Source organism: Dendrobates tinctorius, unplaced genomic scaffold (assembly GCF_039654945.1).
Source record: "Dendrobates tinctorius isolate UK_male_01 unplaced genomic scaffold, ASM3965494v1 ptg000293l, whole genome shotgun sequence".
In the NCBI taxonomy this organism is placed as follows: domain Eukaryota; kingdom Metazoa; phylum Chordata; class Amphibia; order Anura; family Dendrobatidae; genus Dendrobates; species Dendrobates tinctorius.
Window position 1 is genome coordinate 24,057,129 of NW_027361960.1, and position 14,744 is coordinate 24,071,872.

A 14,744-nucleotide genomic window follows, 5' to 3' on the forward strand; every position below is an offset into this window, starting at 1 on the left:
GTTACTAAGGAGTTAAACCTGTAAGTAGGTATTAGATGATACTTTCCCACACATTGTGTCATATATTGTCAAGTTTATTTTACCAGACTAAATTGTGTCCATTTAGCTTCAACTGAAATTGAATGTGGAAAAGCAAAGAAAAAGCAGAGAAAATGCTTTGGAAGAATTGTCGGTGGATGTGAAGCAAATCCCCACTCTTGGCCATGGCAGATCAGCCTGCGTACTAGGTATGTTTCTATGTTTCTAGGCTCAATTGCATACAGAATTCACTAAAAAAAGGAAATAAATTAAAAAAAATCACAGAAAAAAAGGCAGCATGCCATGTCCAAACACAAATGCACTAAAAGGATGCAGCAGACGCTCATAAAGGTGGGGATCAGCACGGGGGCAAAATACTGATGAAGCTATCAATTGCAAGCCCACCACACATCAAGGAAGTGGCTTCCTAGTATTTCAAATACACACTGGTTGCCATTCATACCATTATGTGTGATGTACAGTATCATTGTCCGGATAATAGCCTATTGCCAATGCACCCACTATCAGATCAGGAGGGCCGCCCAGTACTATAAGTGTACCCCACAGGACAGTCACCCCCAAATTACCCATCCACCACTGAAGTACCAGCCAGCAACATGCATAAAAATGGAAAAATGTGCAAAAACTATGTATAAAATGCACAAGGAAATGGTCGATATTTTGGCCAAAATAAACAGGTTCACAAGATTATATCAAGAGTCTCTATAATAAATTCAAAAGCAATTCACCTAAAAAGGACATAAATGAAAAAAAAAAAAGATTGAAAAAAAGGCAACCATACTTACCAGTACCATGTCCAAACACAAATACACTAGAGGATGCAGCAGACCCGATGATAAAGACATGGGCAGCACAGCTGACAAATACTGATGACATGAAAACTCACAAAACTACCATTCATAGAGGTGGTGATGACTAGAGATGAGCAAACATTGTCGGCTCCCTCATTATTCAGCAAGCTATAGCGCTTACCGAAGAAGCTGCATCGGGAACTGAGCGCTCTCGATAATCAGCTGCTCGGCGCCGCATCTGCATGTGTCGCAGCTGTGTGACAGTCACAAGACACAGGCTCTCCATGCATGTATTGTCACACAGCTGTGACATATGCAGCTGCGGCCAACCCATAGGTGGTGTAAACTTATACTAGATAGTTGAAAATATGCCATACAGTATATAACAGCATGAGTAAGAATTAGAAAGTGTTGATAAATCTGCCCCATTGTTCCAATTGTAATGTTTAAGATTAATCTCCTTTTTCACAGGTGTTAAGTCTTCCATTTTTGTTGGATTCACAGTCAATTAATATTCAGCAGATTAACTGGAAGGCAGATAATGTATATCTTATTTGTTACAAATGACATTAGTGGGATCCAACAGGATTTTAGTTGATTTACTTGCTACAAAAATATATTTTCCCCTTAAAAAACACCCTAAAATCTAATGGAAATTAAACTGATCCGAAGTGAGTAGCACAAATACCACATTAAATTAGTTAAAGGGTTTCTCCACATTTTTTATAATGATGTCATTTTATGATGATGACTTTTCCTTAGGAAAGCAGCCACCGTGCAATGTATACAGTGTATAGAGTGGAACTCCACAGCTCCGTACAGTGTTTAGTGGTTTCTTGCCAGGTACTGAGGATCAGGTCCTATTGAAGAGAATACGAGCTGATCTGTAGCACCTGGCAGCGACCACTACACAGTGTACGTAACTGAGCTGTTCACCTTTCCACATTGGTTACACCCGGTCATCCAGGGTTTGGGTGTCAGGCCCCCACTGATCATATATTGATAAGCTCTCCGAGGGATGGTCATCTGTACAAAAGTAGAGGACAACCCTTTTAAAGAAAATTTTTCTTAATATTAATCTATAAAACTAATGGAATGTAAAAATATAGAATACTTCTCTGTGTGAAAAATGTAGCATAGACTTGTCTTGCACGTACTGATGCATTTTATTGTATTTTTGGACTGGTATACTCTGTGCTTTGGAAACAATTTTTGGATTAAACTCCAGTAAGTTTATTAATGATGACTATTGTAGCTGTATGTACTGTATTATTGCAGTATATGCTCACTTTCTTGCAATTACTATGAATATTTGACAGTGGAAATCTTACAAATACATATGAGTAGAAATACAAAGTATATTACAAAGTTGCATTGTTTGTCATCCTTATATTCATCAGATTTTAATGGGGTTGGACACCACTTTTTTATTGATGGCCTATCCTCAGGGTAGGCAACTAATATCTGGTCAGTGGGAGGTGAAGTGTGCAGTGCTCTACCAATCATCTTTTACCAGAGCTGGCAGCGGCCATCATTTCTGTAATGGCCGTGCCAAGATACTGCAGATTCACCCCCTAAATGAATAGAGGGTGGATCTGCAGTAGCCGGCCATAGCCACTATAGTTTTGATAGAGCTGCTGTGTTGCGGCCGGCGCCAGTAAAAGCTGATCGTAGGGTGTGCCAGGTGTCACACCCACACCGATCAGATATTGGTAGCCTAGCCTATCATTAAAAAAGCAATGGCCAACCTCCTTAATGTGTTATTAATAATGTTGTGGTACCTTTAAATGTCAGTCCAGATATGTTTTTTTTGTTCCTGACCTATGGTTATTATTTTCCAGCTATAATTTGCACTTCTGTGGTGGAACATTGATCGATCGCCAGTGGGTTCTTACTGCTGCACATTGCCTGGAACGGTATTTTCCTTACAAAAACTTGTGCCAATCATGCAGTTTAGATTAAATCCAGAAATGAATTTATAGTCCTATATATAACGAAATGTACTTGTGATGTTCATCACACCTTTTTAACATACAATACTACACTGAACAGCAGCAAGTTGCAGAAAATATTGAGTGTTGTAACATACTGTATAAGTATTCAAGTACTAACTGACATAATAAACATACAAAAATGACAAGCATACATATTACACATGCCAGACTTTTTGTAACTGGAACTCTGTATCAGAAATGTTAAGATAAATAGCAAACAAAGCAAGCTAAAAGTTGGAATTGTGAGTACCGTAAATGGATTATGTCTGCAAATATTTTTTATTGCTTCACTGCATACAAATTAAAATAACAGACTTATTACTCCTGTTTAGAAATATTCCAGTGTTTTATATCTATATCGCCTATGTGCTTCCTTTTTTTTAGCTGGAACCAGTATCCGTGTTTATGCATCTGATTCTGAAGCGCTGCTTCAGGGCAGGACGGAGGTGCCATAAGTCAACACATGTAATGTGTTTATCCCAGAATTATGGGATAAAACATCGTAATAAGTCCCAATATTTTTGCACAATTTACAAGTTGCACAAAAATATTGCGGCTTTTGCCATGTTCACATCAATCTCAACAAGCTATTGCCAATATGGGTGAGCATGGACGGAATGTGGTGTGACTACAGGCGCCCATCAAATTCCTGAAAATTTTGACTACTTTAGTGGCAAATCTTACTCCAGTCTCAGACTGGAGTACATTTCTGCCAGATGTGCAAATTACTTGTAAGATGCTTCTAATTCATTAAGTAGTGTACGCCTCTCAATGAATTAGTCATATAATGCTCCAGCAGGCCTGTCCATTATGGGAACAACTCCTGTCTTAATGAGTCGGAGCCTAAAGTCCACATTCTGTTACATGTTCGCAGTTGCTATTTAAATTGGGCTGTCATAGGTCTTTCTTTTTTAAAGCATTATTCTCGTCTTTCATCTTCAGGAGGGCACTGCTCCTCTACCTCCCGGCTTCCTTTTTTGCCTAGTGGTGCACTCCTGAAGATTGACCGTGTGGGTTGGCGGCACGGCTGAACTGCTGGCCTGAATAATAATGGAATTTTACAGAAGCACACAATTTTCTCGAATATTCTGGCTTACCTGCAGTATCGTCTATTTACAATTGTGTCTCTCATAATTTGGTGTACAGATCAAATCGACCATCATCCTATAAAGTGCAACTTGGAATTCACAAGGAAAAAAGCTCTGAGCCTTCAAAACAGGTTCTAGATGTGGAGAAGTTATTTTTGGGACCTTCAAAGGCAGATATTGCTTTACTGAAGCTGAAAAGGTAGCTGACATTCATGCAGTATTGTACATGGTAATACTCAATGCAATGTCCAATTTTTACTGTCTTTGATGCTGTGCGGATTCATTTCATGATATTTTATTCAGTTTTTAGACCTAGGGTATGACTTTTTGTAATGTAAGACTGAGCTCATAGGAGAAGTTACATGACAAACCTATTTAAAATAAATTATATTTAATCTTTCAGTCAGTGGATTTAAATTGTCACCAAATACCGTATACAATAAATGCATTACTTGTCCATTGGTTAATATAAATTTAAAGGCAAAGAGGCAAAAAGAACTATATACAATCTACTATCACTCTATAGCGGGTTACTACTAGTAAGTGAGCACTATTAGCGTTTAATAACACTTTGATAGTTTTATAGTCAGTAAATTTAATAAATGTGTACTAAGCTATACAGGTGACAAAATATAGGGGGGCAGCCTCATGCCCCTTTACATAACTGATCTACAGGCTGGAGCTGCAATGTGCTGCATTTACATTGGGCAGCATATTTAGTTGACGGATTGACATAATCAAAAGTTGTTACCCATCCACTGGATCCCCAAAACTAGGCTTTGCAGAGCCCCATCTTAAATGAAGTGGATGAGCAAATGCTTGACCTTCTTTATATTCATTTCATGGCACTGCCAGAAATAGCCAAGGACTTTTCTTCGCTTTCTTCAGCAATGAATGGGAATGAGTTTGAGCCTACATACCTCAACTCTCTGCAGAGCTTGTTTCTCTGGATCTACAGCCCTGTTCTACTGGTCATCAGGAGTCTAACTGCTATGTATAGGTGTCAGCTTTTGATTCTGGGAATAGTCCTTCAAATTATAAAGGATTGTACCCCCCATACATAGTGTTCTTTAAGATCAGTGATGCAGGCCAGACCATCTCAGTTATAGGAGTTTATTTTTAACTTTTAAAAAGCAAATTATATAGCCCAAATGTTCTGATCGGAAGCATAAAACTGCCATTTTGCTCTACAGCCCAGCTATAATAACAGATGAAGTTCTCCCAGTGTGTCTACCACCTCACAATTATGTGGTACCCGATAAATCAGAATGTTATGTTACCGGATGGGGGGAAACTCAAGGTAAATATGCTGCAGTTTTTAGGATAGTCGTGTTGTAGACCATTGTTATTCAGTAATTTGCTGCTTTTGTAATTTATTTCATTGCTATTGAAAAAAGTTTATACATTTTGGACTTTACATAGATAATATCACTATATAATTATCATAACTATTAAAATGAATATGTTAGGACAGAATGACTGTTCAAATCAAGTACAGGTGCACCCTTGGGTGGCCAAACAATTCAGTTACTTGATTCCCGTCTATCTCCAACCTTCCTTGTCTTTGGTGAATTTAGACTTTCCTTTCCTGAGATAAATGACAGTTGGTTCTCATAAAGTTCAATGGAGAGGGAAGGTGAGAGGATGTAGACCCAAACACAAACATTTTGCTGCATGTTAAAATGTTTTTTGATTTTTTTTCATATCAAGATCTTTATTAAAAAACAGATAAGAACATAGTAAACTTGCAATTTTCACATTGGCCACTGGGGCTTTGTTAAACTCATACTTCCTGCTCTTTCAGGAAGAGTTTTAAGTAAGGCTCCTAATTATCAAAGGCAGGATTGCAATGACAGGTAGCACCTCTACACACAAATAATAATTTCTCAATATATAACAAATCATTGATCCATTCAAATAAAGTACATAATGTCATGGTCACGTGTCTCTGGACGCAGATGATACCGCAAGGCGAACCCATAACACACGTGACCCTGGATACACCGCCTCCAGTGGGGCGCATTTAAATAATAAAAATGTGCAGGTGGATACGCCGCCTCCACCTGGCGAATTTAGGTATTACACGTTATGCATACAATAATCAAATAATAAAGGGGGAACCTGGGAAACTTTAACAATGGTGGGCCCTGCAATAGGGAAAAGGGAATTGGAGACCTCCTGAGCTCCCCTGAGCCAGTGTCCCTGCACTCCTAACGTTCCCTATGCCGGTTTCGCACCGGGCGCCGCACGCGTACCTCAACGCCCTAGCTCGCTCTGACCCTAAACCCTCACTAGGGAATGGGTCGGTGCGGAGACTAATCCCACCACTGCACTAATAACACACATGAGGAAAGAGACAATACAGGGGAAACACCACTTAGCTTTGCTCTGTTGCGTGCGCTCCTAGCAACAGAGCCCTCCACCTGAGTGCATCTTCTCCTCCACCTGGATCCATCACCATAACAGGATCCTTCACCTTAGTGCAGCCTTGGAGCAGAGTCCAACACCAGTTGCAGCTGCTTAGTACCAGAGTCCCAAGGAAGTGTTCAGCTTCTGCCACGAAGTCAAGCATGCTTGAGTCCAGCTCAGCGGCCAAGTCCCACATGGTGAGTGCCACTCTCCATAGTAGCCACTCCACCAGACCATGCAGACACTTCCCGCTGACTCCATCACTGCGACCCCACCACGCCATGCCAGCCCTTCGTCCAGACACCATAGCTGCAACACGTCCCCCCTGGCTAAGCTGCGCAGGACTCCTCACCAGCTCCATCCTTCCTCCAGGCTCTCCAAAAACAGAGTGAACACAAACTCACAATATCACAGGCAGTGATTGCACACCTCTAGCACACCTTTATAGGGTGTCACACCTGATACCTAATTAAGTGCACAAAAACCCAAAGTGCAATACCACAACCACCACCGGGGACAGTCAAAACACCTTTGAACTTAACCAAAGTAAAGAAAGTTCACTTTGTGCTTTTAATACCGCCAGATCCAACACTGAATCATGACAGTACCCCCTCCTTAATGAGGGGCCTCTGGACCCTCAAGACCACCCCTCATTAGGGAAACACCTACAGCGGGGACGCCCAGATCCTGAGTTCACCCCACCATTACCTGACACTTCAGGTTCATGACAAACACCGCTGGTATTGGCAATACATGTTCATTTTGGAGGCACCACTCATCTCCACAGCGCCGACCTGGGGAACGAGATTATGTATGTGTATGTATGCTAAGAGCTGATCAGACTCCACAACACATTTCCAAGATGTTTTTTGGTGGCACCCATACATGCTCGTTCACTCACAGGTCCGGACCTGAACGTTTATTGCACACATACATATGTCATAACTTGGTGAACTCACTCCGGACACAGAGGCGTCCCCCTGTGTCACCACACTCACACCCCCACTATTCACCAAGGGACACCACCCTCCAACCCTTTCACCATGAGGACTGCGCCTCCTAGGGTTGGTTAATGGCGAGGGTAGAGATTTGTCCCTACTTCCCCGCAGCACACCTGCTGCACACACCAGGAGGAGAAGGGGACCGGGAAATGGAGGAAATATACTCTCGCTGGTCGCCTCCACACGACCAGGAGGGCGGCTTCTTCGATGGCATAGAAGATATGGCGTAAACCCCGCGGACTATCACACCAGTCAGCTCACCACAGGGGCGTACCCCTTCACCTCGGGGAATACCAGGCAGCTCCGTGGGGCACCATTCCTCCCACCTGCCTGGGTGCGCCCGCATGCATGAACCAGTCCCGCTCCCCAGCAGCGACTCTAGGGGGGTTTTAGTACCATAGCCGCAGGAATATGGAGGAAAAAATATATATACTCGCTGGTCGCCTCCACACGACCAGGAGGGGCGGCATCGAAGATTTGGCATGAGCCCCGCGGACTATTCACCAATCTGCTCACTACAGGGACGTACCCCTTCACCTCGGGGAATACCAGGCAGCTCCGTGGGGCACCATTCCTCCCACCTGCCTGGGTGCGTCCCCTGTAAGAGCAAGTCCCGCTCCCCAGCAGCGACTACACACCTAGTCTGCTCACCACAGGGATGTACCCCTTCACCTCGGGGAGTACCAGGCAGCTCCATGGGGCACCATTCCTCCCACCTGCCTGGGTACCTCCCAGTGCGAGAGCAAGTCCCACTCCCCAGCAGCGACTCTAGGGGCTTTTGCCAGACCGCAGCCGCCATTTTTTTTTTCTCTGGTTATCTGAGCAGAGGCCCCAGACCGTGATAACTGCTGCTGCAGCGGCTCTAACACACCTTGCCGCTCCCCACTCACATCAGTGAGGCCCGGCAGCAATTACTCAGTGGTCTCCACATGGCCAAAGCTCACCAGAAAAAAAAACTGTATGGCCTGTGATAATGTCATGGTGTCTCTGGACGCAGATGATACCGCAAGGCGAACCCATAACACACGTGACCCTGGATACACCGCCTCCAGTGGGGCGCATTTAAATAATAAAAACGTGCAGGTGGATACGCCGCCTCCACCTGGCGAATTTAGGTATTACACGTTATACATACAATAATCAAATAATAAAGGGGGAACCTGGGAAACTTTAACAATGGTGGGCCCTGAAATAGGGAAAAGGGAATTGGAGACCTCCTGAGCTCCCCTGAGCCAGTGTCCCTGCACTCCTAACGTTCCCTATGCCGGTTTCGCACCGGGCGCCGCACGCGTTCCTCAACGCCCTAGCTCGCCCTGACCCTAAACCCTCACTAGGGAATAGGTCGGTGCGGAAACTAAATCCACCACTGCACTAATAACACACATGAGGAAAGAGACAATACAGGGGAAACACCACTTAGCTTTGCTCTGTTGCGTGCGCTCCTAGCAACAGAGCCCTCCACCTGAGTGCATCTTCTCCTCCACCTGGATCCATCACCATAACAGGATCCTTCACCTTAGTGCAGCCTTGGAGCAGAGTCCAACACCAGTTGCAGCTGCTTAGTACCAGAGTCCCAAGGAAGTGTTCAGCTTCTGCCACAAAGTCAAGCATGCTTGAGTCCAGCTCAGCGGCCAAGTCCCACATGGTGAGTGCCACTCTCCATAGTAGCCACTCCACCAGACCATGCAGACACTTCCCGCTGACTCCATCACTGCGACCCCACCACGCCATGCCAGCCCTTCGTCCAGACACCATAGCTGCAACAAGTCCCCCCTGGCTAAGCTGCGCAGGACTCCTCACCAGCTCCATCCTTCCTCCAGGCTCTCCAAAAACAGAGTGAACACAAACTCACAATATCACAGGCAGTGATTGCACACCTCTAGCACACCTTTATAGGGTGTCACACCTGATACCTAATTAAGTGCACAAAAACCCAAAGTGCAATACCACAACCACCACCGGGGACAGTCAAAACACCTTTGAACTTAACCAAAGTAAAGAAAGTTCACTTTGTGCTGTTAATACCGCCAGATCCAACACTGGATCATGACACATATCACCTACAGAGTCAAGCAAAGGAGCATTGCAATCCAAATATCCACAAATATATCAAAATGTACTGAAGTTCATACAAAGATAGCAAAAACCTGTTAATCATAAAATCAATACATAACATTGACAGCAATACAAAAACAAAAAAAACACATCAGTGACTCTTTTGAAAATCCATATGTTGAGGTAAATTGTGCATATTGGGTCATATAAAGTTTATCAAAAGTTTATAACACATTCCCAACCATATGAACCAGCAAACGGGTATCTACAATAATAGCTACAAAGATACAGTTGTGGCCAAAAGTATTGACACCCCTGCAATTTTGTCAGGTAATACTCAGTTTCTTCCTGAAAATGATTGCAAACGCAAATTCTTTGGTATTATTATCTTCATTTAATTTGTCTTAAATGAAAAAACACAAAAAGAATTGTCCTAAAGCCAAATTGGATATAATTCCACACCAAACATAAAAAAGAGGGTGGACAAAAGTATTGGCACTGTTCGAAAAATCATGTGATGCTTCTCTAATTTGTGTAATTAACATCACCTGTAACTTACCTGTGGCACCTAACAGGTGTTGGCAATAACTAAATCACACTTGCAGACAGTTGACATGGATTAAAGTTGACTCCACCTCTGTCCTGTGTCCTTGTGTGTACCACATTGAGCATGGAGAAAAGAAAGAAGACCAAAGAACTGTCTGAGGACTTGAGAAACCAAATTGTGAGGAAGCATGAGCAATCTCAAGGCTACAAGTCCATCTCCAAAGACTTAAATGTTCCTGTGTCTACCGTGCGCAGTGTCATCAAGAAGTTTAAAGCCCATGGCACTGTGGCTAACCTCCCTAGATGTGGACGGAAAAGAAAAATTGACAAGAGATTTCAACGCAAGATTGTGTGGATGTTGGATAAAGAACCTCGACTAACATCCAAACAAGTTCAAGCTGCCCTGCAGTCCGAGGGTACAACAGTGTCAACCCATACTATCCGTCGGCGTCTGAATGAAAAGGGACTGTATGGTAGGAGACCCAGGAAGACCCCACTTCTTACCCCGAGACATAAAAAAGCCAGGCTGGAGTTTGCCAAAACATACCTGAAAAAGCCTAAAACGTTTTGGAAGAAAGTTCTCTGGCCAGATGAGACAAAAGTAGAGCTTTTTGGGCAAAGGCATCAACATAGAGTTTACAGGAGAAAAAAGAGGCATTCAAAGAAAAAATCACGGTCCCTACAGTCAAACATGGCGGAGGTTCCCTGATGTTTCGGGGTTGCTTTGCTGCCTCTGGCACTGGACTGCTTGACCGTGTGCATGGCATTATGAAGTCTGAAGACTACCAACAAATTTTGCAGCATAATGTAGGGTCCAGTGTGAGAAAGCTGGGTCTCCCTCAGAGGTCATGGGTCTTCCAGCAGGACAATGACCCAAAACACACTTCAAAAAGCACTAGAAAATGGTTTGAGAGAAAGCACTGGAGACTTCTAAGGTGGCCAGCAATGAGTCCAGACCTGAATCCCATAGAACACCTGTGGAGAGATCTAAAAATGGAAGTTTGGAGAAGGCACCCTTCTAATATCAGGGACCTGGAGCATTCTTCTTTGCCAAAGAAGAATGGTCTAAAATTCCAGCAGAGCATTGTAAGAAACTCATTGATGGTTACCGGAAGTGGTTGGTCGCAGTTATTTTGGCTAAAGGTTGTGCAACCAAGTATTAGGCTGAGGGTGCCAATACTTTTGTCTGGCCCATTTTTGGAGTTTTGTGTGAAATGATCAATGTTTTGCTTTTTGCTTCATTCTCTTTTGTGTTTTTTCATTTAAGACAAATTAAATGAAGATAATAATACCAAAGAATTTGTGTTTGCAATCATTTTCAGGAAGAAACTGAGTATTATCTGACAAAATTGCAGAGATGTCAATACTTTTGGCCACAACTGTATCCATATATCTCATATCACAATAAGACCACATGGATTACATCATAATGGAAATTATCTGCACAATACTTCCAATAATTTTAGCTATACTAGGTAATTACCTGTGGCCATCGTGGAGAAGGGACCCACTCCTGCACACCTCGACGCGCGTTTCACTGCTGCCTACGATTTCGTCAGGAGGACACAGGCGGCATTGAAATGTAAAAACCAATGTTTCTTTCTTGACACAGAATGCCTAGTTGAATATTATTCTTCTATCCTTCAGTTCGGTGGAATAACTTTGGTTTATTGTGTGAATATGTGTACTGTACTTTCCACAATATTAATATATTTTAGCTCCATGAACCTTTTGTGTATCAGATTTCCAAAGAATTACATGAAAAATTCTAATTCCCTATACCTGATAGAAAAATTATATACTCTAAGTATAAGTACTAACAATATGTATGATACTATCAGGCAGTGGTAAAGAAGGTGTTCTTAAAGAAGCTGGTTTCCCGGTGATTGAAAACAAAGTATGTAACAGTCCTGAATACCTAAATGGTAGAGTTTCAAGCCGGGAGCTGTGTGCTGGGAATATCCAGGGAGGAGTGGACAGCTGTCAGGTATGAAGCATTAGAAAACTGTTAAAGTTCAAGAGAGGCTGTAAATGTTCAGCAGTTAAAAATCCACCTTGGGTTCTATTTTATTGCAGATTATATTTCTGAACTGGTGTGTATGACAAAGATTTCATATATATATATTTTGGAGGTTGTGACTGCCTCCTTTTGTGACTGAGCACTCCTCCAATCAACCTAATGCTGTTTTTAATTAATGCTCGATCCTACTTGCCCTCTACTTTTGTAGGCTTTTAGCCCAGGAGAAGCAGGTTTGATAAATATTAGGTGTATGGTTCCATCAAAGAAATATCACCTTGTTATGGCTGGTGGGCTCACATGCATTGGCCAATTTATAAGCTAGATACCTTAATTTTTATAAGTATATTCTATATAGCAGTAATGCATCCAAACTTCACATATTCAGTGTTTTCATAGACGTTAGCGCTGACAGAGTGCTGTTGTATTCTTTTGTATATTAGCATATTAGTATCACTTCTATGTAATACTGATTACCTACTTACACATAACACACTGATGCCATTTCACTGTGGATTGTGGATCCATATTAAAGATGTTTACCAATATACTCATGTCAAACAAGCCTAACAGGCAGGAATCACATCCCAGTTTTGGTCTCAGCTTAGTGTGTATGCCAGTAAAAGCTCCAGATGTACAAGTATGTCTACAGGGCTACTTTAACCCAATTAATGTCCTTTTGGTTATTGTTGGACAGGCATGCTGTAAAAATAAAGATATGGAGTACAGTAATAGACTGTGCTGTTCCATACAGTGGTATCCTGTAAAAACTTACAGTATTGTATTTTTTGTATGTCACTGGTTGAAAACCTTTATTTAAAGAATGAGTAAACTTTTTTTAATTAAATATTGATCAGTCTTTATCAGCCAAGAAATAAATATTTGTAATGTATTTCATTTCCCTATGTTGCTTTCTTTTCTCTCAAACTCTTTGATAATAGGACTGTTTAAACTGCCTTGTTCATGTATTGGTTGCTGCTGTTTTGAGCTGCAAGCTTATCAGCCATCTGTACTCCTGTGTAAGCCTCTCTCCTCCCCACTACCAAGCTCATACTCTACTTACAAACAGTCACTCTGTTTGAGCATAGGGTAGGGGAACAGAGAAACTCACATCGGAGTATGAGTTCAAAACAGCTGCTACAAGTACATGAACAAAGCAGTTGAATCAGTCCTTTCATCATGGAATTTGGGAGAATAGGACTCAAGACAAAATAATGGAGTATATTACAAAGATTCTTAAATTTATAAAGACAAATCAATAATTAAACTATTTACTCTTTCATATATATGTCAGAACTCAGAAGCTTTAATTGGCATATGTCAAATGGAGGCTATAAACATGAAATGAACATAGCATTGAGCTGATTTTGTCTATTCAAACTTGTTTTGTAGTTATAATGCATTTTTTTTTGTTAAAACTGGTTCACTTTGTCTTACAGGGTGACAGTGGTGGACCACTATCCTGTTTTGATGGAGAAAAGTATATTTTGCAAGGGGTTACTTCCTGGGGTCTTGGTTGTGCAGTCGCAATGAAGCCAGGTGTATATGTACGAGTCTCCATGTTTATACCATGGATTGAAACCACCATAAAGGAAAATTAATTAATATTATGTTTGGGCTTCTCTTATGGAGGGAACTGACAAGTTAAATTTTAATGAATAAAAAACAACTTTGTATCTACTGCTTTTATATATGATTTTGACAAATATATGCTTTTGACAAAGGAATACACTTTTATAAATGTTTTACTATGCTGATGTACACAAAGACACACAACTTCATCCTTGTGCTGATTTCTCTTTTTATAGCCCTTAATGAGTTTACATTTCCTTGTACAGACTTATATCATGCAGATTTTGTTGTAGGCTCTTCTCTCTCTCCCCAAAACTCATGGGCTTTCCCCTCATCTCCTTTTTACCTCTACGGAATCTGGGTCCTCTACTTCCTTTCTATTATTACTGTCAGTTTTTTCGACATTTTACACAAGTAATACAAGCTGAAATACAAAATGAAGGTTTATGTCCAGTGTTCTGAACTCTCAGTAATAAGTAGATTTCAATGATTAATAAGAAGATAAAAAGAAAAGATGAATAGGATTTAAATGGAGGTACAAGATAACCCAAGATAACCGGTAAGAAACAAGGGTAGGGTTAGGCCAAAAGGCATCAAGAAAATCGTTATTGTGATCGTAACTTCATCAGGTTCCTAGGAAGTTGGTTGTGCTGTACTTCTTTTCTAATTCTTGTACTGCCAAATCTAACTATCCCTAACACTGATATTAAAGAAGAATAAAGCGTGGAGAGTGGCTGCAAACTAAGCACAGAAGCAAAGCAACATCACAGCTAGTTAGGCACAGGAGTTGCCCAGACTCAACTGCTGTCAAATGGTACTATATTTTAATGTAGAATGTTTAGAAACTTTGGGATTTAGAAAGCAAATAACACACATCACTAAAAAAAACTCTATAGCCAAGTAAAATCTAACCTATAGTAAATAATGTTAAAAGTTAAAAAAGGCTATAGATACTTATCCAACTGGACCATCAGTCAACAACTATTGAGATGACACATTTTCCCTGTCCATCGCTATTTGGATAGATGTCACCAGTGAACTTAAAAAATATTATTGTTTCTTTTTAGGGCACCTTTGATTCCGTGGTTCTGTACATGTAAAAGTCTACAGGACAAAGGGGAAGGAGAAAATAGGTTAGGGGGTTGTGGCAGCTTCGGCAGTGTGGTGACGGCAGGGGCTCTTTCAAGCTGGAAGCTTTGAGAATGGGATGGGTTTTCAAGTTCTGTATGAAG

At 41.5% G+C, this 14,744-nt stretch overlaps 1 protein-coding gene across 1 annotated transcript in view; it reads left to right on the top strand.

Moving 5' to 3' along the window:
- Positions 1-13,620, top strand: part of PLG (plasminogen) — a 275,833-nt gene extending 262,213 nt beyond the window's left edge. The window contains exons 14-19 of the mRNA XM_073560188.1: positions 107-227; positions 2,672-2,746; positions 3,971-4,111; positions 5,106-5,212; positions 11,765-11,910; positions 13,380-13,620. Of these exons, the coding sequence (XP_073416289.1) occupies positions 107-227; positions 2,672-2,746; positions 3,971-4,111; positions 5,106-5,212; positions 11,765-11,910; positions 13,380-13,541 (752 nt within the window). The 3' untranslated portion in view covers positions 13,542-13,620. The remainder of the gene's footprint in view (positions 1-106; positions 228-2,671; positions 2,747-3,970; positions 4,112-5,105; positions 5,213-11,764; positions 11,911-13,379) is intronic.
- Positions 13,621-14,744: the final 1,124 nt, after the last annotated feature.